Below are 25835 nucleotides of genomic sequence, written 5' to 3' on the forward strand. Positions count from 1 at the left end.
CAAACCCTCGGCAGAGTGCAGGGAATCATATGAAAGAAGGGAAGTTAGTATGATATGGAAAGGATAGGAGCTCTACAAGGACCAAATATATCTGGGCACAGGGTCTTTTCTGAGACTGACACTCAACCAAGGATCATCTATGGATATAACCTAGAACTTCTGCTCGGATGTGGCCTGTGGTAGCTCAGTAACCAAGTAGTTTTCCAAAGTAAGGGGAACACGGACTATTTCTAACAGGATCTCAAGGGCAGGCTGTTTGACACCCCCCCCCCAGGGGAGGAGCAGTCTGTTAGGCCACAGAGGAGGACTTTGCAGCCAGCCCTGAAGATACCTGATAAAACAGGGTCAGATGAAAGGGGAGGAGGTCCTCCCCTATCAGGGGACTTGGAAAGGGGCAGGGAGGAGACCAGGGAGGAAGTGCGGGGTTGGGGAGGGAATGAGGGAGCGGGATACAGCTGGGACACAGAGTTAACAAAATGTAACTAAAAAGAAAAATAAAATAAAAAAAAAACAACTCTAAGATTCCATCTTAGACCTATCAGAATGTCTAAGATCAAAAACTCAAGAGACAACATATGCTGGAGAGGATGTGGGAATGTAAACATGTACAACCACTTTGAAAATCAATTTGGAGCTTTCTTAGAAAGTTGGGAATAGCAATACCTCAAGATACAGCTATACCACTCCTGGACAAATAGCCAAAAGACGCCCCACCATTCAATAAGGACATTTGTTCAACTATATTAATAGCAGCTTTATTTGTAATAGCCAGTATCTGCAAACAACCTAGATGTCCCTCAATGGAGGAGTGGATACAGAAAGTGTGGTAAATTTACCCAGTGGAATACTACTCAGCAATTAAAAACAAGGAAATCATGAAATTTGCAGGCAAATGGATGGAGCTAGAAGAGAGCATCTTGAGTGAAGTAACCCAGAAACAGAAAGACAGGTATAGTATACACTCACTTATAAGCAGATATTAGCTGTATAATATATAGGATAGTCATCTACAGACCTAAAGAAGCTAAACACTAAGGAGGACCCTAGAAAGGATGCTTAAATATCACTTAGAATGGCAAACAGGATAGACACCAGAAGCAGTGGAAGAGAGGAAACAAGATGGGAGCCTTCTATAGAGGGTCATCTGAAAGGATTCACCCAAAAGGAGATAGAGGCAGATGCTGAAACTCAGGATCAAACTTTGGGCTGAGTAGAGGAGTCTTATGGAGGAAGACAGGAGTGGGATAGATCGACATGGAGGGCACAGAAGTCCCACAAGGAGACCAACACGACTAAAAGATCTGAACACAGGGGGTCCTGAAAAGACTGATGCACCAATGGAGCATGATGCATGGATAGGTCTTAGTCCCCTTGCTGAGATGCAGCAGATTGGAAGCTCAGTCTCCACGTGGATCTCTGAGTGAGGGGAGCAGGGGCTGTCTCTATTATGAACTCAGTTGACTGCTCTTTGATCATTAGTCTCTGTTGATGTAGTCTTGCCAGGCCAGGGAGGAAAAGGATCCAGGCAGTCCTCATGAGACTTAAGCTATGGACAGATGGCAATAGTGGAAAACTCCCCCTTTCAATGGACTATGGGAAAGGGATAGGGAGAAGAGGGATGGACAGTGGGACTGGGGGTAGTTGAAGGGAAAGCTTCAATTGGAATATACAATGAATAAATTGTGAAGAAAAATATTAAAAATTTAAAAAAAGAAAACAGTCATGAAGCACAGTAGGAAAAGGCTTCTGAGGGCAGGAGTTAGACCAGTGGTTCTGAACCTGTGGGTCTCGACTACTTTGGGGGTCAAATGACCTTGTCACAGGGGTCACCTAAGACCACTAGAAAATATAGATTTATATTATGACTCACAACACTAGCAAAATTACAATTATGAAGTTGCTGAAAATAATTTTTTGGTTGGGGGTTCCCATAACATAATGAACTGTATTAAAGGGTTGCAGCATTAGGAAAGTTGAGAACCACTGAGTCAGATTATGAATTGAGAACTCCAGGATACATTATACATAGTATCCTATACTATTTATGTGGCAAACATTTAGAAAGATAGTCTGATGGGACAAAGGAAGGAAATAATAGTTAATGTATTTTGTAATAAAGCAACAGGAGTTAGAAGCAGTCTGAATGTTGACTAAAGATACTGTGATATCTCTGAATAATATGGTCTCAGTGCTAAGAGACTTTGAATTCAGAGGCCATTGAATATAAGAGGATATACCAGAGACAGCTAGGAATAAGTAGTGGGGCTTTTAATCAAAGCCTTATAATAAATTAGGTTTGGTTGGCCTCAGAGGTGAAAAAGGGACTCAAGTCACATCAACAGCCTGCTTTCCTGTCTTACCTTCAGAAAAACAAGTCCCCACTGTTGATAAAAACAGCACAATTGCCACACTTTCAGCAAAGAATTAAGAGCCTAGCTAGGGAATTTTATACACAATTAATCTGAGCACTTCCCTTTAAACAAAGTCCATTTTTGAAAAGCAAATAAAACACCAGTTTGATTTAACCTTCACAGGGGCGTTATTTTTGAATTAAATTCTAAAGCAGATTCATTCCCAGAAGACCCTCATTTATTGCATTAATTGCCCTGTCAGACTTCTTTAGTACAAAGATGAAAAACTAAGTGATTGGGCTCTTGGATATAATGCTGCCTTCTTACTCTGTTGCCCTTCTAACTTAGTACCAAGAAATCATGGCTATAGGTAGAAAAAGACGAAAATGTATTTGAGAAATATACTTGTTTCTTTTACTAAAGCACATGAAATTACCACCTCTTTAACACATGTTTTGACATGCATTAAAGACTGCTTAATAATGTGGTCTTTGTGTTAAAACAAAAGAAAAAACAGGGCATTTGTGCTATACTTTGGAGACCTAGATATTGGACCCTTAAGTTGAATATTGATTGCACCAACCTTGGACATTACAGGTTATGAGCCATCCTATTAGTTTAGACTTGACTGAAATAGTTACAGTCTGTGAAGGCTGCTCACACAATACATGCATGATTAAATCAGCAGGACTCTGCCTTTTCAGTTTTAACACCAGTAATACCTATATTCAAAGGTTGTTTTTACATGATAAAGGAACTACTGGGGACATATACTTTTCTGTAATCTGAATAAAAAAATGTGGGAAAAGGGGGGGGGAAAGGAGATATGGAATGTGTTAGGATAGTGGAACTAAGAGTAATGGATACAGAGATTGTGGTACATTTATACAATTGAATATTACTCAGTAATAAAAAACAAGGAAATCATGAAATTTGCAGGTAAATGGTGGGAACTGGAAAAGATCATCCTGAGTGAGGTATACCAGAAGGAGAAAGACACACAGGGTATATACTCACTCATAAGTGGATATTAGACATATAATGTAGGATAAACATACTCAAATCTGTACATCTAAGGAAGCTAATCAGGAAAGAGGACTCTGGCTAAGATGCTCAATCCCCATTCAGAAAGGCAAAGAGGATGGACATCAGAGGAGGGAAAAAACAGGGAACAGAAAAGGAACCTACCACAAAGGGCCTCTGAAAGGCTCTACCCTGCCGGGTATCGAGGCAGATGCTGAGACTCATAGCCAAACTTTGGGCAGAGTGCAGGGAATCTTAACAAAGAAATGGGAGATAGTAAGACCTGGAAAGGATAGGAGCTCCACAAAGAGAGCAACACATCCAAAAAGTCTGGGCACAAGGGTCTTTTCTGACACTGATACTCCAGCCAAGGTCCAGTCATGGAGATTGCCTGGAACCCTCGCACAGAGGTAGCCCATGGCAGTTCAGTATCCAAGTGGCCTCCAAAGTAATGGAGACAGGGACTGTCTTTGACAGGAATTGATTGGACTGCTCTCTGATCACCTCCCTCTGAGGGGGGAGCAGCCTTACCAAGCCACAGAAGAAGACAATGCAGCCACTCCTGATAGCCCTGATAGACTTGGATCAGAGGAAGGGGAGGAGGACCTCCCTTCTCAGTGGACTGGGAGAAGGACACGGGTGGGAAAGAGGGAGGGTGGGATTGGTAGGGGAGGTGGGAGGTACAAAGTGAATAAACTGTAATTAATAAAAATTAAAATAATTAAATAAAAAAGGAAAAGGAAAAAAAACCTTTATACTTTATTCTCTAATTCCCTTTGGAACAAAATACTCTTTTAAAATACAGTCCTCTTAGATGCTATCCTCCTAGGTTTCTTATTGGTGTGAAAAGACATACTTTGTTAACAGCCCAGTTAAAACATCAAAAAAAAAATTAAGCTCATTTTTCACTTACAAAACCGGACAAGAGGACTGTCAAACCAACTCTGAAAGATTCTGAAACCCTCTTATTTATGAGCAGGTTATAGTACATAGACTCTGGGGTCCCGGCAGAATCTGATTCATGATTAACTGATTCCTGTTTATGGTAGAAAATGAAATATTTGTCCAAAGACACACATGAAAGATTCCTATTTATCTTGATGAGGCTAGTTTATTTGATCTATGATCTAAATACCCCGATGGGTGTTTTTAACTAACAACTCTAATCTTAGTACTGCAAAAGCAGCTTCCTTGATATGCTGTACAGTACCACCAGGATACTAGGAAAAACATTAAGGAGGCTTGGGTCATATGTAAAAATAGCCTCTAATCATTAAAAAAAATGGATCTGAAAAAAAGTTGAAGTGGATTGATGCTACTAAATTTTACCTGAAATAGCCATCTTAATACTATAGATGTGCTAAAGGAAGACTATACTAGCAAGCTGGATTCTCTAGATCATTCCTATATGGGTGTGACTGGCTGGTAGCAATGGAGGCTTATTAGCACTAGATGTATTTTCTCATGGGTATGGGCTTCAAATGGGCTCAAATCATACTTAGTCTCTACCATTGCTAGTATGTGGATCATTTATAAAAATAAAGACTATAAATGATAGTGTTGAGCAATTTGTGTTGCGTGCCTCCTTCTCTACTAACACACTTGAACTCCCCATCAGATGGCATTAGGCATATTAAAACACATGTACTGTAACCAGCAAACAAATATCTACTGTTCTGTACATAAAATGCAGCCTTGCTTAGCAAGAGAACAATTTTCCATTTCTCTTTTCTAGTGAAGCTTCCATGAAGCCCTTACATAGTCTTTTGATAGAGAAGAAACTCTGAGACACTGTGGCTTAAATAGGCAAAGAACTAGGCTATTACTTGGGCTGGGAGGGAAGAGGGTGCAGCTTTTGCAGTGTATGATCTCTTTTACTACAGGCATATCTGGAGGAATTGGTGGAGGTACTATTCCCAAACCAGGCATCATTGGAGTTATCGGCGGTATTCCAGTCATCATTCCAAGGGCAGGATCAAAGTCTGAAAAAGTAGATAAAAACAATAAATGATAGCAGACAAGGTCAAATGGAGGCCAAATGTTACATTATTAACATCAAATCAAAAGATCTTTCTAAGACAGAGCCAAAAACAAGCCAAGCAAATGCCTCTTCATGGTTAACATTCTCCATCTTAATCATCATAGAGCTGTGCACATTTCTTTCATTTTGTTTGATCTCAGTCTACTTAAGTAGTCTTTTCATGTCTGTTTTATATTCAGCATCTTTTCTAACATTGTTGTGCCTTGTCAAAGGATCACATCTCCATCAGCTTCCAGTACACATCCTCGGCTCCACTTTGACAAGACTTCTTGCTGTCATTTGTAACTTTACTTTCCTTTTACAGTGTGATGATAACAGTATATGCTTTTGGTGATCAAGGAGACTTAGGATCTTCTTCTATCATTTGCTTAGCATTATGAACTTCCATTTTCTCAGCTGTAAAATATGGTTTATATCTCCTGCCGTATAGGGAGTTATGAAGAGTGAACAGGATGAAGAAGGAAATGTGCTTAGCATAGTACACAACAGAAACTGGCTCAACCAGCAACTACTCTGTGTGTCTTTGTAAGTGTTGTTATCCTGGGATAGAATCACCTGTGGTGCTCTGAATTCTCCCTGTGCTTCAAGGCTTAAGTCTCATACAGTCGAAGAATTCTTCTTAGATTATTCTGCTACATTCTTCTTTTTTTTTTTTTTTTTGATTGTATGGTTTTTTTTTAATTTTTATTTTTTTTTAATATTAGTTACAGTTTGTTAACTTTGTATCCCTGCTGTATCCCACTCCCTCTTTCCCTCCTAATCCCACCCTCATCTCCTCCCTGCCCTTTTCTAAGTCCACTGACAGGGGAGAGCCTCCTCCCCTTCCATCTGATACTGGTTTATCAGGTGTCTTCAGGACTGGCTGCAGAGAGAAGGACTTCGAAGCCAGTTCTGCTGCATTCTTAACTCTGTCTCTAAAATCTGTTCAAACTTTTTACCACTGAATTTTATTTGCACTACTTTTTGTTTCACACAGAGATGTGACTGTGGGAAGTGTGAGGATACCCAAACAGTGTTTGTGGGGCTTATCTATGTATACAAATTGACTCATCCCTAATCAGCATCAACAGCATTCTGATGGCAAAATCTCATTCAATACATTGTAAAAACATACAACTGCCACTGCAGTGATTTACTTGACAGACGATTCTCCTGGAAACAAGACTCTAGGAGGATTCATAGGCATATGTTCTAAAGCTTATAGAGGTATCTAGTTGATTTCACTATGGGATAGAGGAATAGAGAGTACTCCAAATGAGGTAAATAGAAACTGGAGCCCATAGAGGCCTAGAGTGAGATTGTCAGGTCACACTGCGAGTTCTGATCAGTTCCTGACATGGAAGAAAAATTTAAACAAATTTCAAGAAAGGTGTTTTTGGTGGTTAGAAAGACAAATCCTGATCTGGAGTTGGTACTTGATCTTATGGCACTGAAGTCTTGGCCAGTGTTCAGGACTAGAAAGAGATACTTAGAAAAATCTCAAGGTAATTCTTCCATAGCCTGGAGCATCTTAAATGAAGTACAGGCTCAGAGCAAGGGCCTCCTTTGACTGGATCTAAGAGCAGTCCTAATTTCACTGAATTGTTTCTGTAAAAAAAGAAAAAAAAGTTCAGTTTCTTTGAGAGAAGGGACTTCCCCAAATTTGACTTCCCATTTCCCATATTTATTTCACTATAGATACACATACAGTGTACTGCAAACAAAGAAAAAGCATCGAAAAAGGTTTTTGTGGTGAAGAAGGGGCAGATGAATCATACTAGCCACAGAGTTCAGCGGAATAACACCTGTCTGGATGTCCATAAAGTGGCTCCGAGGTTCTTAGTTGGTTCTAAGATGTGGGACGAGGCAGAAGTAAACAACAGATAGGTTGTGGTCCCAACAGGAGCAGGACTTTAGCTCCAACATGCGAAGTATTGAAGGAACACTGTGTCTGGGTGGATGGGCAAGGGAATACTCGACATCCCCTTCTGCAGAGAGAAGCCATGCAGGCTAGGCTACCTTCATCTTCTAATGTCTCTTTCCCTGAGGTGCTAATGCCCTAGAAAGGTTTAAGAAGAGCAAAAAGTTTCTCTCAAGAGCTATTTTATTTTATAAAAACACTTACTTTTAAACCTCATCTAACATGCATGTACACCTACACACATCCTCTCTTTCATGAGGCTCTTATAACTTTACTCTTTTGTACTCAATAGTATATGACCTTGAAGAAAATTTTTTATATCTTTATGCTTCCATTTCCTCTTTAGTAAACATTAGGGCATATAATGAAATTCAGCTTAAACAATAGAAAACCAAAGCAGGTATGAAGACCTCTGGCATGACAGTTCTCATAGATAAGTATTCTTTCTTCCATGCCAGTTTTGAAACACACATTGAAAAATGCAATAATTCATACATTCACTATTAGAGTCCACAAACATTTGTGACAAGCCCTCTCTAGATTAGGCTCTACACAGCGGCTAGGGAGGGTGTCTTGTTTCCCTTTTCATCTTGGAGAACTTAAGATCTCTGTGCATCTGTCTTGCTATGCAATAGAATTCTAGCACTCTGATTCAGAATGCAGTTTGTGTGTTTGAAAATTTGATTCCTTGTGCAGAAGATATTGGAGAAATTGTTAACATTATTTTACTCATTTACAAACTGTTAATTTTCTTTAGAAAAAGATCAGATTAGATTGTATGCTACCTAAACAACTCCATATATTTCCCCCTGCTATGGAAATGTTTGTCTTCCTTTTATTGTTCTGACTGCCTCCTCATTGTTATTCATATAACTCTGTCACTCACAACTCTACCTTACCACAGATTACAGAAACATCACTTCATTAAACAAGTTCTGCTGCTTCCCCCAAGAAGGAAATGCCTGTCTTCATGTACTGTCTACTAATAAATGGAGGCAAACAAATACATAAAATAATATAAATCCTGAGAGATGCACTCACCACTCTGCAGCTTAGTATGATTGCATTAATATTTTATAAATTCACTTAAAAGCAAATGTATTCATGACATATGGTTAAAGATAGAATGAGATAACCTCCCTTTAGTTCAATACCTCAAGCGTGCCATAGGCTAAACTGCCCAAGAGGGCTTGCTGGAGGGCAGGTTGCTCATGATATTTTCAAAGGCTCCCTTTCTGTTCATTATTCTTTTGTTTATATTTAACCCATTAAATTACAATGTAGAGCTGCATTTTCAATGCCAATGGGGAAAAGCAGTGAGATGAGTATTTTGGAATGTGAAAAATCAAAGTGAAATTTAAAACACATTGGGAATAGAAAACAAAAGAAATTCCTTCCCTTTTCCTGGCTCCTAGCTTAGACTGAGGAGTACTGCCAACATATGTATTATTGCCTACTACTATTCCCAACTCAAACACCTAAAAGAGATTTGAAACCATACGCAAAAGGGTATGGAAAAAGTCAAGGTATTCCTCCAAAGTTCATCTGACAAAAAATTCTCTATTCAGTTTTGCTTTTATTATTTCTTATTTTGCCATCCATTCCCTACAGCACGGCTGGGTAAGTCATAAAATATTGGTTTGTATGCTTCCTTTTGAGTCATTTAATTTTCAAAGTCCCACCCTATTGGAAATTCTGCCAATTCTGCATTAGTTGGGCAAGCTTTCTGCTGAGAGCAAGAGCTGAGGATATACTACATGATTTCTAGTCATTTTTCAATGTAGAATTAAGCATTCCTGCTACTTAGCAACTTGCAATCCCAAATTTGGTAATATCATATACTATTGTACATATCTGGGCCAGTGAGTGGAAATGAGCAGAAGAGTCATGTCTATGCTGTTATCCAATCATCCAAATGTCAATGTGTTACTAATCTGTTGGCTTGAGGTCCTTTGCTCTAGCAGGATAAGAATTGTGGTTAGGCAAGGAGGACATTTTCCTTCTGGTAGTTCTGGGCCCTTGAGCACCCAAGGCTGAGGGGCTGACACTGAAGACCCAGTTTTAGAGATCTACACCCTGAGAGGTAGGACACATTGGTCTGGACTTTAGAAACTACACATGTATGGTTCTAGCCATTCAAGTTGGAGGCTTATTGCTCTTGGCTTTTGCCACCAGTGCCTCTATCACATGACAGCTATTGTGACCCTTGGGTAACAGCAGCACCAGATGGTGGTGACAGCAGACAGCAGAATCAGACAGCACTGCTGAGTTTTAAAAGGTCTTGCATACTGGGACCCACAGCTCTATAGTGGCAACTGTTATAATTTTCAGGTCCAGAGACTTGATATCCTCAGGCTTTGATAGTGGCATATACAAACCTTTTGGGTTCAGGGTATCAAAAGCCCTTAACCCTTAAGATTGGTAACTCTCTGGCACTCTTCTACTGAACAGGGCCTTCAGGTTCTCATCTTTGGCTTTTCTTTGGCATCTCTCTTCTCTATTTTTTCTGTCTTCACCATTCTCTGGAAGTCTTCAGTTGCTCTCTTAATTGCTGCTGCTGCTACTGTCTTATTTTCTCCTCTTTGTGTTACCAGCAGATTCCTTACTGAGTCAAAAATGTACCATTCATACTAGATATATAATATAGTATAAACATAATAAAATCTGCACACCTAAAGAAGCTAAGCAAGAAGAAGGACCCTGGGTAAGATGATAAATCCTCACTCAGAAAGACAAACAGGACGGGCATTGGAAGAAGGAGAAAACAGGAAAAAGGATAGGAGCCTACCAAAGAGGGCCTCTGAAAGACTCTACCCAGTACTGTATCAAAGCAGAGCTGAGACTTATAACCTTAACTTTGGGCAGAGTTCAGGGAATCTTATGAAAGAAGGGGGAGGTAGTAAGACCTGTAGAGAACAAGAGCTCCACAAGGAGAGCAACAGAACCAAAAAAATCTGGGCCAAGGGGTCTTTTCGGAGATATACTCCAACCAAGTACCATGCACAGAGATAACCTAGAACCCCTGTTCATATGTAGCCCATGGCAGCTCACTATCCAAGTGGGTTCCCTAGTAAGGTGAACAGAGATTATCTCTGACATGAACTCAGTGGCTGGCTCTTTGACCTCCTTGAGCAGGGAGCAGCCTTGCCAGACCACAGAGTTGGACAATGCAGCCAGTCCTGATGAAACCTGATAAGGTCTCATAGGGTCATATGGAAGGGGAGGAGGACCTCCCCTATCAGTGGACTTGGAGAGGGGCAGGCAGAAAATGAGGGAGGAAGGGTGGGATTGGGAGGAAATGAGAGAGGGGGCTACAGCTTTGATACAAAGTTAATAAACTGTAATTAATATAGAAATAAAAAAATTAATTAAAAAAGAATGTACCACTCAAAGGAAGCCTTTATTGGGCTGAATGATGTAACACCAGGGAACTGCATAAGATGGTGTCTCTAACTTACTTTAAGAGTGAGTCAAACAATCCATTTATATAACTAGAAAAGGGATTTGCCAAGGGGACTGGCACCAATCAGAGTACACTTTATTGAAAATGAAGGGGTGTGCTTGGAACAATAGTGGCACTAGTACTCAGGCAAATGTGAACCATGCTAATTCCCATCACAGGAGTCCCTCAGGTTAATTAGAAAATGTGTTTGTACCACTCACAGGCCTTCTGCTGAGCATCCAGGGAAAATGTGTCTCTTCCCGCTTGGGCAGAAATTGCTTTGGAGTTATCTATGGTTTACAAAGGCTTGTTATGGCAAAAAGTCTACTGTAGGCTGTTTAAAACAGGCATGATAGAGATAGTCCTCTCTGGACCAGAGTTTTACTTAAGCAGCAAGCATCTAGGATTGCCATATAGCTTATTCAAAGTGTCCATGGAGTATATGAAGTGGATAGTGTTGGTAGGAGGGAAATTTGTCTGGCTGCTTATCTGGTAGTACTTTTTTCAAAGAATCTATGGCACTAGAGAAGGTCTAACAGCTGTCAATTTGAGGGACATATTGCTCCATCCCAATACCTTAATTTTGTAAAAGAAATAATCATTAAAGGAGTGCTCCCAGTAAAGGTTTATTACAGGCTTATTGATAGCATTTTAAAACCATTCATTAACACTTTAACAGTATTTAAGTCCTACTTCGTTTCTCTAGAAAGAGGAGAATCTAATTTGTCTCATATTCACTCTAAATTTTGGTGCCGGGTTTTTGCCAAGTGTTGAAGAAATGAGTAAGGCAAAATAATATTCTAGTTTGGATACAAAAATGAAAATAGGATACTGTGTCATCAATTATTACATTACCATGGTCACTTACTGGATTCTTATAATATTCTAGGGACTGTGTTAACCATTTTCTATAATCTCATTCCAAGAAGATAAGGACAGTATCCAGTCTGGTTGTTGTGAAGTGTGATGGGTTAAAAGAGTTATTTTTAAAGGACAAACCTAGAAAGGCATCAGACACTCAAATTAGATTGGCAGAGAGATTTTGTTTTTCAGATGATTGTAATCATGTTTGGAATCCTACAATGTACCTGTAGTCACTGTACTATTGCTCTGTGAAAGAGCCAGTTGACATAATGCCAGGTGACTGACCCTGAGGCTTAGGCCTGTTTATAAAATTCTAGAAACCTTAGAAGTTTCTCATCTTTGATGCTTAATAAAGGCATTACATAGGTCAAATTTATGGTTTAATAGTAGATAGTTTCTGACTTCAGTCCTTACTCCCTACTCTCTATACAGATCCTTTGGAAGATTTTTACAGGCAGTATAGGAAAGAAAGAATTTATATTTCTAAGGAAGCCTGGCTAAAATGCAAAATAATGCTGGACTAATTATAAGATTTCTTATGAACACACATTCCCTAAGTTTTGCTCAGTGCATACAAAATTCCACCAGCATCTGCCATGCCTTTGTAGATCACTGGATGTTTATTTCTGCCTATTAGGAAAGTTGAAGCAGGATAAGGCTTGGCTCTTGTACAATGGAAAACAAGCTAACAAACTGGTTTGGGTTTCTTTGCAATCTCTTAAAAACAAAATAAAATTCTGTGTGGGGCCATGCTATAGTGCATGTGATGAAGTCAAAGGACCTATTTGTGGAGTCAGTTCTCTCCTTCCACCTATAATTGGGTTCTAGGGATTGAATGCAGGTCTTAGGATTATGTGGCAATTGCCTTTAATCTCTGAGCTATCTTGCCATTCTTACATCTTATGTTTGTCTTGAATATCCTCTTATGAAACTTCATTCTTGTAGTTCAAGGTTTGGTAAATACCTGCTCTTCTAGCCATCTTCCTTCTAGTCCTTTCAATTCATTTACACTGCGTGCTTGCCTTTCTAGAAAGCCTGATGATTTTGATGACTTACAAATTATGCTCTCAACTCTCAATCAGGAATGTTGCAAACACCTCTGGAGAATTAATGAGAACAGTTCCCATTATGTCCACAGTTCCTACATTTCGGGATTTTAGAGATGAATAAAATAAAATTATGCACATACATATAATTAAGATTACTAACTTCTGAATTTGTCAAGAAGGATTTGTGGGAAAAATAAAAGAAAATCTAAACAATGTGTGATTCATGTTGTTTGTAAGGGACAGGAACATTTTAAAACTCAAATTTTAAGAAATCGATACTCTCAGAATAAAGAACATTCTTTCCAGTCAAGCAAATTCAGCTTCATGAGAAACTCATTATATTTTTCATTTTTATATTTTGCAGTAGACTAGTGAAAGTAATATTCACTAGTCTTGGGTTACACATCAATTCTTTGAAACCACCCAAGCATTTCACTCATTAGGAACACCTACATATGTAACTCCCTGTTAAAGAATTCTTTCGGAAATATAATATTACAAACCCCCAAAATGAAGAATCCTGAAATATTTCTCTTTGAGCAAGAGAAATGGCTAAGTGAGTACAATGCTTGCTATACAAGGACAAGGACCTGGTTTTGGGTTTCCAGCATAGCATCTATGTAAAAACTGGAAATGATGTGGTGGCATATTTTTAACCCCAGTGTGGGGTGGGATGAGGCAGAGACAGGTAGACAAAATGACTGTTGGCTACACAAAATGGCAAATTTCAGGTTCTATAGAGACCCTGTCTCAAGGGAGCAAGGAAGAAAGCAATAAAAAGCAGGACATCCAATGTTCTCCTCTAGCCTCTGTATAGCACACAGGCATGTGCACCACCACCTATGTGTATCCTCACTCACATATAACACAAAGACATACATGTGCGCACACACACACACACACACACACACACACACACACACACACTTACCTATTTCTCTTTCCTCATGCACTGAAGTATTTGCGTATTTTATCTTAATAACTGATTAAGTCTCCCATTCTTTTTCTTTTTTTCCATTCTGGATGCAGGGTCAGTTTTTTTTTTTTTCCCTCAATTTGGAGACTTGACGCAATCCAAGGACTTAAATATATGACTTTTCATTGACCTTTGTAGATTCTCTTCTTTTCCTATTCTTATTTATATATTTTCAGGTGATTATTCATTTTATTTGTAGTAGATATTGTTCTTACACTATAAGCATTTTTTGTAATCTAGGTCAAAATCTTTGTACAAAGAGGTGATCTGGTTGAATTTAGTAGTTCACCACTGTCCCTATACCATCTTCTCTTGTTTACTTTCCAATTACTTACACTGTTTCCTCTGTACAGACTCTTCTTTATTTTTTTAATCTTGAACCTGCTCCTAGTTATCTGCGATGCAAATGTCACCTCTTCTGTGACCCTTCCTTGACCAACATTATTCACCTATTACTATGGTTAAAATAACTTTTGTGCAAGTTTTTACTGACTCTTTCTACATTGTACTACATTAGTATTTATTTTATTTCCCCAAACAAGGGAATCTAAGCTGAAAGCAATGGTTGAGACTGTTAGATCTCCACTTTGATTAAGGTCAGTATTTGAAATAATAAATGAATGCTGAAATGAAAGAACAAACTAATAAAATGGAAGAGAACTTTTTTGGGTTATTGTCAATCGAGAGGCAGCTTATACCCCCAAACACCTTTTATTAGGGAGAGTATGCGATTCTGTGAAAGCACTGAAGCCAGTCTCAGAGCAGGGATTTTTGTATGCACAGGTTTTCTCTGAAGGGCTCCTCATAGAACCTTGCATACAGCAGGCTTCAGTAAATTTTACTTGTATGAGTGAATAAATAGTATTACTACTCAGATCCCTCTTAACAGTTTTCAGTGAGGTTTTTCTTAAGATTGATTGTGTATTTATGTATTTCACTGAGTTAAGATCATGTAATGTATATTTTGAAGTTTCTGAAGCCCTTGACCTTTAGGTATTTTTTAAAATTGATCTAAATAGTTTAAAGCATTTCTATATGAAAGTGGCATCATAGCCTTTATTAACACACATTGTGATGTTAAATGAGTAAGTATCTGTTTTTATGGAGCAGTCCTTAGGAGGTATGTCTACGCTTTAGTTTTTGTGAGTGCCTTAATATGCAATCTCTTATATTTTTGGTTGTGAGCCTAGCCTTTCATGCCTGAGCCATCTCTCCAGCCCATTATAATAAGCAATCTCTATAGTGCCGACCAGTTCTCTTTTTGTCCACTATGCCCTAACTACTCTTTATGTTGTCACCAGCTTCCAAGTCAAAAATGATGTGGTTGTTTCTGAAGAAATGCATGACAGTACATAGATCATATAGCTTATACATTTTGTTAAAGTTGGGTACCTCTATTTATAGAAGCAAATAATTACACACTTTAAATATCTTCCATTATATTGTATATAACCTCAGTCATGTCCACACTAAATAATGACAACTTGTTTTTCCCTGGTCTCTCTGCCAGCTACTGTGCTATGTAAGTGTGGGAACACATATGGCCTCTTGGAGATTAATGACATATCTCCAGGTATAAAATACCCCATGAGGTGTTTTGGGATTACCATTACTGGAAGGATTCTGAATTTGTTTTGGAGAAATATTAATTATATTTGACATACTGTCAAAGGTATCATTGGCTTTTGGTAATATGTCTACTATGATGATAAATAGTGATCTTTCCCAGGTTCTAATCCTATTTGTCACTGGAAGCAACCTGTACCTGTGGTAGAAGTAAAATGTAATAAAACTGAAGTCCAAATTTCCTTAAGGATCTGGCAGTAAACGGGCCTGCCATGAGATATGCAACCTCATTCTTTTCTCTGTTTCTGTCATAGTTAACTTGCCAAGTTCAAGAAGGACTGTTTTCTTTCAAATGACAATACCCATGGTGGAGCTTGTTCTTACTCTGGAAATAAGATCCATGAGCCCACATGTTCCATTCTTCCTCCTACTGAGTCTTTATACTAGAGAAACCATAAGGGGAGATTCTTCTACTTTCATACTTCACAGTTCATTATGAAGCTGCTAAGGGTATTTGATTTTAGATGAAAATACCACACAAGGTATTCAGTGAGTAATTCTCCATTGGTTCATCCTTGGTTTTATCTGGGACAACTGGACTAGAACACTGTTCATTTCAACCAGAAGCTATGGCCTTTTGGTTGCCCTTTTCATGTGACAATAAAGTCTTTGTGGAATGCTTTGGCAAAACAAACACTCTTGAAGAAAATAGGTCTAAGAGATGATCCTGACCTGTAGACTAATTTTATTGAATAGCAGTTGCACAGAACAGCATGTCAGATGTAAGGCAGCTCAACTCCAAACCTGAGGTGGCCTGTTTCTGATCCTTACTTGAATAATTTAATTATGCCACTCATTCTTTTCAATGACAAGTATGCATCCCTCAATAAAATCCATGGCAGTGGAGATTTGAAATCTCAGGGAGCTGTCAAGAAAGTTCATGTATCATCTTTTTTCCCCATCTATAACAAAGTGTATTCTATTGCCGTAAAGAGGTGACACGAGACAGGCCAAAGAACAGTCTATTGGTTCAGCAGGAAACTGCCTGAGAGTCAGGAAAGTAGCTGAATTATTAAACCATTAATAAGGGTACTTTGGAGAACAGCTCCACAAGCATCATTTTTAGTTAGAGTATAATAATAATGGGCTCCCTAGTAGGAGGTAGAGGGGCTGTCTCTGACATGAACCCAGTGGCTGGCTCTTTGATCACCTCCCCTTGGGGGGTGGTGCAGCCTTACCAGGCCACAGAGGAAGATGATGCAGCCAGCCTTGATGAAACCTGGTAAGCTAGGGTCAGATAGAAGGGGAGGAGGTCCTTCCCTATTAGGGGTCTAGGGAAAGGGCATAGGGGGAGAAGTGGGAGGGTGGGTGGGACTCGGAGGAAATGAGGGAGGGGGCTACAGTGGGAATACAAAGTGAATAAATTATAATAAAAATACATAAATAAAATTAAATTATAAAAAGAAAAAATAGTGTATTTTTTGTCTTGACACTTCCATAACATGTTTATAGGTGCAGTGATTGTATTCACACATTTTATGTATACCTTTCCCCTCTCATTGGTCCCCTTTCTAGAGGGTTGGGTGAAAACTATAGAGGTTAAAACTAAAACTGCACAAAAATGACAGGGTAACAATTCTGACAACTAGATTCTGACAACTAATAAGGTAGGTAGCACTGGAGTAGAGTGCTTGTGTGATGTGAATGTGAAATACCCTTCAAAGGTCCATTTGGCTTAACTGTTTTGGAAAGGTCTGAAACCTTTAGGAATGACTGCAGATACAATGAGACCAGCTAGTTCATCTGTTTCCACCATGCATTCCCTGTCATGATAGACTATATCACTTCTTAGAATGTGGGCCCAAAGAGATCTTTCCTCTATTAAGTTGCTCCTGGTCAGGATTTGCCCAGGGCAACTACAAAAGTAACTAATATAGTGCTAAATTTCCATTTCTAAGGCAATGTCCACCAATCATGAATGGAGCAGGCAACAGCACAATCAGATGCTTACTATTCCATACAGCTACCACTACTCGGTGTTTCCTCAGGGAAAAAATTCAGCCACACATTCATTATTTGTCATTGCTATTAAGAATGTGAATGAACCACATTTTGACTGTTTCAGTGTGAGCTATACAAAATTAGTCAAGATTCTCTAAGAGGAATACATACGAAATTATAGAGGAGGATTTATTAGATTGGCTTACACAACTGAAGATTGGGTAACACTACTATGACCCTGTGTATGTCTGAAAGCTAGAAAATTCCATAACTATTCAATGAAAGAAACTATAAGCTGTAGAAAAAAAAAGGGGGGGGGATCAATGATGTAGTCCCAGCCCAAGACTGAAGAAGCCTGAAATATTCCTAGAGAACATGTGTTAAAAGCCCATATTATAAGGCTAAAGTGGTAGGGCTATGTTGTATCTAGGCAACAGTACGATATACACTCCCTCAGGAAGAGTGAATTTGCACCTGCTGGCTGGGTTTTTATTTTCCTTCTTTTATTTCATCTGGCCTCCAGCCTACTGGATGGTGCTGACCACATTTATTATGAGGCTTTCTTCCTCAGTTGCTCTCCTACATGTCAAACTTTATGTTTGTTTGTTTTTTGCGAGTGCCACCACAGACATATCCAGTGGTGTGCTTTGCTAATCTCTTAGACATTTCTCTCTCTTTTTTTTAATTTTATTTTTCTTTTTAGTTACATTTTGTTAACTCTGTGTCCCAGCTGTATCCCGCTCCCTCATTCCCTCCCCAACCTCGCACTTCCTCCCTGGTCTCCTCCCTGCCCCTTTCCAAGTCTACTGATAGGGGAGGACCACCTCCCCTTTCATTTGACCCTGTTTTATCAGGTACCTTCAGGGCTGGCTGCAAAGTCCTCCTCTGTAGCCTAACAGACTGCTCCTCCCCTGGGGGGGGGGGTCAAACAGCCTGCCCTTGAGATCTTGTTAGAAATAGTCCGTGTTCCCCTTACTTTGGAAAACTACTTGGTTACTGAGCTACCATGGGCCACATCCGAGCCGAAGTTCTAGGTTATATCCATAGATGGTCCTTGGTTGAGTGTCAGTCTCAGAAAAGACCTTGTGCCCGGATATATTTGGTCCTTGTAGAGCTCCTATCCTTTCCATATCATATTAACTTCCCTTCTTTCATATGATTCCCTGCACTCTGCCGAGGGTTTGGTTATGAGTCTTAGTGTCTGCTTTGAAACACTGCTAGGTAGAGTCTTTCAGATGCCTTTTGTGGTAGATTTCCTGTCATACATTCAATGCACATCCCATTTGTCTTTCTAAATGAGGATTAATCACCTTCGCCTGTGTCCACTTTCTTGATTATCTTCTTTAGGTGTGTAGATTTCATTATGTTTATCATATCTTGTAGGTCTATATAAGCGAGTATATACCAAGTTTGTCTTTCTCCTTCTGGGATACTTCACTCAGAATGATCTTTTCTAGATCCCACCACTTGCCTGCAAATTTCATGATTTCCTCCTTTTTGATTGCTGAGTAGTATTCCATTGTGTAAAAATACCACAATTTCTGTATCCATTCCTCCGTTGATGGACATCTGGGTTGTTTCCAAGTTCTGGCTATTACAAATAAAGCTGCTACGAACATGACATTTCTCAATCCAACCCATGTTGAGATTTTGGCTTAACTGATCTTGCTCAAGTAAGTCTTGGGCATGTAGTCAGAGCTTCAATGAGTTCATGTGTGGCACTGCCTTGTCATTTTTAGTAAAAATGCAGATATCCACTACCTTTGGCTCTTACAATCATCCTGCCCCTCTTCCATACTGTTCCCTGAGCCTGGGGCTGGGTGTGATATAACTATAATATTTAGAGGTGAGCACTCCATAGTTTCTTGTTCTCTGCACACTGATCAGTTGTCGGTGTCTCTGTTAATGGTTATCTAATACAAAAAGAAGTTTCTCTGGTCAAGAATAAGAGTTACTTGGGCGATTGTGGCTTCATAGAATGAGTTTGGTAATGTTCCTTCTGTTTCTATTTTGTGGAATAGTTTGAAGAGAATTGGAGTTAGCTCTTCTTTGAAGGTCTGGTAGAATTCTGCGCTGAAGCCATCTGGTCCTGGGCTTTTTTTGGATGGGAGACTTTTGATGACTGCTTCTATTTCTTTGGGGGATATAGGACTATTTAATTGATTTACCTGGTCCTGATTCAGCTTTGGTGAGTCAAATCGATCAAGAAAATTGTCCATTTCATTTAGATTTTCAAATTTTGTGGCATATAGACTTTTGAAGTAAGTCCTAATGATTGTTTGGATTTCCTCAGTGTCTGTAGTTATGTCCCCCTTTTCATTTCTGATTTTGTTGATTTGGGTGGTGTCTCTCTGCCTTTTAGTTAGCTTGGCTAAGGGTTTATCGATCTTGTTGATTTTCTCAAAGAACCAGCTCTTGGTTTCATTGATTCTTTGAATTGTTTTATTTGTTTCTAATTGATTGATTTCAGCCCTGAGTTTGATTATTTCCAGCCGTCTACTCCTTTTTGGTGTGTCTGCTTCTTCTTTTTCTGGGGTTATTAAGTGGGCCATTAAGTTGCTTGAATGAGCTGTCTCGAATTTCTTCTTGAAGGCACTTAGTGCTATGAACTTTCCTCTTAGCACTGCTTTCATTGTGTCCCACAAGTTAGGGTATGTTGTGTCTTAATTTTCATTGAGTTCTAGAAAGGTTTTAATTTCTTTCTTTATTTCTTCCCTGACCCAGCTGTCAGGTGTAGCCCATGGCAGTTCAGTGTCCAAGTGGTTTACATAGTAATGGGAAGAGGGACTGCCTCTGACATAATCTGATTAGCCTGCTCTTGATCACTTCCCCCTGAGGGGGGAGCAACCTTACCAGGCCACAGTAGAGGACAATGCAGCCACTTTTGATGAGAACTGATAGACTAAGATCAGAAAGAAGAGGAGAACCTCTCCTATCAGTGGACTTGGGGAGGGGCATGCATGCAGAAAGGGGAGGGAGGGTGGGATCGGCAGGGGAGGAGGGAGGAGCTTATGGGGGGATACAAAATGAATAAAATGTAATTAATAAAAAATTAAAAAAAATAAAAAATAATAAAAAAAAGAATAAGAGTTACACTAATCTATGAAAATGCAGATAAGATCACAGGGACATTTAATACTATATTCATTAAACAGATTAATTGAACTATGTTCTGCTTTAGGGCATGACCTAGCCAGTCAACAGTACCAGCTATGAGTTCAGTCTTTACAGAGTAGGCTTTAAATACCTAGTAAGGGGAACAATGGTTATTTCTGACATGAACTCAATGACAGGCTCTTTGACCCCTCCCCCCAAGGGAGGAGCAGTCTTGCTAGGCCACAGATTAGGACATTGCAGCCAGTCCTGAAGATACCTGAAAAGCTAGGGTCAGATGGAAGGGGAGGAGGACCTCCCTTATCAGTAGACTTGGAAGGGGGGCAAGGAGGAGATGAGGGAGGAAGGGTGGGATTGGGAGGGAAAGAGGGAGGAGGCTGAGGCTGAGATACAAAGTGAATGACCTGTGATTAATATAAAAATAAAATAAAATAATAAATCCAATTGGAATATGGTTAGTTACTCCTATAACATAACTTTTGTACCAGTAGACACATCATTTTTCATTATAGTTTGTACGGTTCACTGTAGGTAAGACTGTTGAGTATTTTCCTTCCCTGGTAGCATAAATAGAACCTCATGGCACTATGAAAGTTTTCAAGTATTGATAAAGCTTCTAGGTTGGTACCCATTCCTTATCCATATATTTTTTTCTTGAATGATCTCTTTTGTACTTATTTCCCAGAATTTAACATAATACATCTCTTAATTTATTGCTAATATTGTCATCAATTCCATTATAAGCCATAATGATTTAAAATTCAGGCTGGAATTGTAAAACTGAAGAAAGACCTAATTATATGAACAAAACAGCACAACACTGTGGATCAATATGATCATGCCTGTGAATAACTTGAATATCTTGTGAAAATGCAGCATCTGTTTCAGTAGGTCTGGACAAGGCTTCATATTTTGGGGACTATACAAAAACACATTTTGAGCAGCAAGCATTTAGCTTGATTAGGTCTTGTGTGCATTTATGCAGGCCACAATTAAATAAATCTAAGGAGATTAATGTTTAGGCTGTTTCAAAAGCCACCCCAGGCTCCCTGAGATGGTATTAATTAACTCTTACTAGCCAGGAAGCTGTTTACAAACCCCCTTATATATCATGATGTTTTTCTTCTGATATCATTTTTAAATTAACATTTAAACACGCATACACACTCATGCTATATACTCATGCTATGGTACACATGTAGAAGTGAAGAGGACAACTTGCAAATTTGGTTCTTTCTTTCCACCATGTGGGTTCTGGGAATCAAGCTCAAGCCATGACGCTTTGGGGTAAAGTGTCTTTCATATTCTGAACTACTTTACTGGTTCTTGACTTCATACTTAATAGAGATGGAGTTAGTTCACCATGGCCATTAATGTGCACGTGTGTGTACACATATGTTAACAGTATAATTCAATGTCAAAATTATTTTGGAGCCTATGCACCTACCACCTTCCTTCTTCTCCTTTAAGAATCTAGGATTTATGATGAGTTTAAGTAAGCTCTCTTTCCATGCACATGTTTATTTGTGTCCTCAAAGAAATCCATAAAATTAGACCAGCTTTGTTATTACTTGCCAAAATTCAGTTGGATTTTATTTCATTACATGTTCTGATACATTATTTATCAGATATCCTCCTAAATTGCCCAAAGTGCTGTCACTGGTATACTAGTAGCTACTGGCCATCCAGTCTATAAAGATAATGTTACAAAAATGCCCACTCTAGGCAGAATCTAGAAAATGTCAACTTCAAAATAAGTTCTGTCATATCATTATATTTATTACCATATAGTCAATAAAAAGAAATACTTGTGAGGTAATTAAAAATAACATACCAGGTAAAATTGGTTGTCCAGCAATTCCCAGTGGAGCCATTCCAAGATTATTCATTGCTGTGGCCCATGCAGTTGGATCAGACACAGGCAGAGTCATTGCACTGGAATCTACATTCAGAGTTCTAGTATTTTCAGCTGAAATGAAATGAAAGGCCAAATGATTTGTTGTGTTGAGGTTCCAGTATCTGGTTTAGTTATTAGAGTAAGCTTTGGCAAACACTTTATTAAAATGGTCAATGGACAAGTGGTGGGTAAGACCTCAATACAATGCTAGTTTCTTTACAAGGATTGAAACAATACAGCTTGAAATGGCAGGAAGTCATGAAATTGGGAAGCAATTTACCAGATGGCATTTCAACATAATTCCTTTCTAGTTCCCTACCCCATTTCTACCTAACACAAATGTACACATCAAAGGAGTTTGGAATAACTAAGAAGTTTCTTATTCTTTTTGTCTAATAATATATTATTACTTCAGCATATCCCATGCAAACTTGTCAGGGATGCAAACCACCACCACCACCACCACCACCACCACCACCACCACCACCACCGCTACCAACTACAACAACAGCAACAAACAACAATCAAAAGGCTTCTTAGTTAGCAATAAATTGTGAAAAAATATACTTCTGGTAAAAGTTTAGGTCCTTGTAGTAGTACTATTGAAAGAGATAAGCTATCCATCAGATAAAGGAATATTCTATAGGTTAGGGGAAACCCAATGAAAAAGCAGACAGTAGACATGGCCCCTATTTGAGATAAACTAGGGTCAGATGGAAGGGGAGGAGGACCTCCCCTATCAGTGGACTTAGAGAGGGCCCGGGAGGAGATGAGGAGGGAGGATTGGGAGGGACTGAGGAAGGGGGCTACAGCTGGGATACAAAGTAAATAACCTGTAATTAATATAAAAAAATAAAAATTATAAAAAAAAATTCCCTGAACTCTGCCCAAAGTTTGGCTCTGAGTCTCACCATCTGCTTTAATATCCTGCTGAGTAGTGTCTTTCAGAGGCTCTCTGTGGTAGGCTCCTGACCTGTTCCCTGTCTTATTCCTCTTCCGATGTCCATCCTGTTTGTCTTTCTGAATAAGGATTGATCATCTTACCCAGGGCCTTCCTTCTTGCTTAGTGTACAGATTTTACTGATAATTCAACCAAGGAGCATGCATGCATATAACCTAGAACCCCTGCCCAGATGTACCCCATGGCAGCATATTGTCCCAGTGAGTGCCCTAGTAAAGGGAACAGGGGCTGTCTCTGACATGAACTCAGTGGCTAGCACTTTGATCACCTCCCTCTGATGGGGGAGCAGCCTTACCAGGCCACAGAATAAGAAAATGCAGCCAGTCCTGATGAGAACTGATAAGCTAGGGTCAGAAGGAAGGGGAGGAGGACTGCTCCTATCAGTGGATGGGGGAGGGGCATGGGAGAAGAAAAGGGAGGAAGAGTGGGATTGTTAGGAGTTTAGGGAAGGGGCTACAGCTAGGATACAAAATGAATAAATTGTAATTAATAAATCAGGAGCTCTATAAGGAGAGCAACAGAATCAAAAAATCTGGGTAGAGGGGTCTTTTCTGAGACTGATACTCCAAACAAGGACCATGCATGGAGATAACCTAGAACCCCTGCACAGAATTAGACCATGGCAGCTCAGAGTCCAAGAGGATACCCCAGTAATAGGAACAGGGACAGTCTCTGACATGAACTCATGGGCTGGCTCTTTGTTCACTTCCACCTGAGGGGGGAACAGTCTTACCAGTCCACAGAAAAAGATGATGAAGCCAGTCCTGATGAGACCTGATAGATTAGGGTCAGAAGGAAGGGGAGGAGGTCCTCCTCTATCATTGGACTAGGGGAGAGGCATAGGTGAAGAAGAGGGAGGGAGAGTGGGATTGGAAGGCTTTGGGGGAGGGGGCTACATCTGGGATGCAAAGTGAATAAACCGTAATTAATAAAAATTTAAAAATAAAATTAAAAAAGAAAAAAAATAATTAAAAAAGAAAAAAATGTTGCACATTCTAGGTGAAGAGACAGATGATGATGATGATGATGATGATGATGATGATGATAATTACTGTTAGTACCAGCACAACTTCAGCCTTTCACTACCACTAATTATTGTGTGCTTGCCATATGTCAACTAAAACAGCTGGCATGTGTCATTGTCATTTAACTTTCAGGACAAATCTATGGGGTGGATTTATATCTGCATTTAACAAATGAAAGGTTTTGAAAGGCTATCCCTATTACCCAAGGTTGTATAGGATGCACATATTTTAGTAACTATGCTTTATTATTCCTAATAAAATAATTAAAAATGAATGAAATACTTGACTGGTATAGTCTAGATTACTGAAGTTTAAGGAATAAAGTGATTCTGTGGCCTGAGCAGGTAGAAATTACTTTATAGAGAACAGATGTTCAAAGAGAAGGGTAGAATTATATGACTATATTTTGAGTGATGGCTAGTTATTAGGTAGTAAAGAAAAGAAAGGGATATTCTCAAAAAGGGTCACATAAGCAAAGACACTGAAGTGGGTTACATAGACAAGGACATGTGCTGACTGAACAGTTGTGTGAGATTTGGTCAATAAGTTTTCTGAGCTCAAAAGGGTTTTAATTTGGGAAATTTCTCCGACTGCTGAGAGCCTCCAGGTAAAAGAAAAATGACGTAGTCTTTCTACTACCTTCCAATATGAACATCTGCTAATTAGACCCCTGAAGGCAACTCTGCTCTAAGAGTAGCTTGTTAATGTCCATCATGTCTTTCCAAGCTGGCAACATCAGGTATGGTCCTTGACTGTGTTATTTATACTTGTACTATTTTAGGCCTGTTGAGAACAAGCAAATGTTCAAAGACATTAGTTTTGAAATTCTGTTTTTAAAGTTTTCATTCTTTTATGCTGAATCCTCCAACAATACCCATGCCCATACATATACAGAGAAGAGAGGAAGGGGGAGAGAGAGGAAGGGAGCCATAAGTATTCCACAATACACTCTGAACTGCTGACTGTCCCACTTGTAGTCTAGTGTGCACATCCATTTTTAGTGCTCTCTCATGAAGGCACAGCTCAAGGCCAAATATAGCTTGTCTGTAAATATCAGTAAGAAAACAAACATATAACATTAAATATCCTCTGGATCCAGAGTTTACAGAGGCAATAAATAGGTCCAGATGTATTTCCAATTTCCAGGTAGCAAGTGTTTAGGGGATCTCTGACTAGAAATTGTAGAATGCCAACTGAAATCATTTTCAAGTGTTATCTCAAATACCACTTTAACTGTGAAGCCACCTCACTGGAATTAATTATTCCTTCCTACATGTTGTCATTACATTTTTTTCTTGTGTGTGATTTTTAATATGCTTATTCTCAAAGTCCTCCCCCATCCTTTTTTTTTTTTGCCTGTCTTGCTATACAGCATTTTCTATTCTAGTCACTAAGAATACAGGAATGAAAAAAATTTGTGTATTGCTCTGGAAGAGCTTTCAATATAGTTTAAGGGACAGATAAACAATCAAAAATCAATAATTGTAATAAACCGTACAATAAAACTGTGAGTAAAGTGCTACTGGACTCCAGAAGAATAATTAAAGCTACAGAAATAGGATTAGGTATATGTACTTGGGGATGGGAAGGGTAGATAAGATGAGTTGCCAGAGACGCCTTCACTG

General features: G+C 39.2%; 1 protein-coding gene across 3 annotated transcripts in view; it reads right to left on the minus strand.

The window, feature by feature from the left end:
• Enox2 (ecto-NOX disulfide-thiol exchanger 2) overlaps positions 1-25835 on the minus strand; it is a 341843-nt gene that overhangs the window by 81025 nt on the left and 234983 nt on the right. For all 3 annotated transcript variants that reach the window (XM_055618080.1, XM_055618078.1, XM_055618081.1), the window contains 2 exons: positions 22162-22296; positions 5201-5356 (listed from right to left, as the gene is read on the minus strand). In XM_055618080.1, coding sequence (XP_055474055.1) covers positions 5201-5356; positions 22162-22258 — 253 coding nt within the window. In that variant the 5' untranslated portion in view covers positions 22259-22296. The remainder of the gene's footprint in view (positions 1-5200; positions 5357-22161; positions 22297-25835) is intronic.

This window comes from Psammomys obesus, unplaced genomic scaffold, assembly GCF_907164565.1.
Source record: "Psammomys obesus unplaced genomic scaffold, mPsaObe1.curated_primary_1811, whole genome shotgun sequence".
NCBI lineage: Eukaryota > Metazoa > Chordata > Mammalia > Rodentia > Muridae > Psammomys > Psammomys obesus.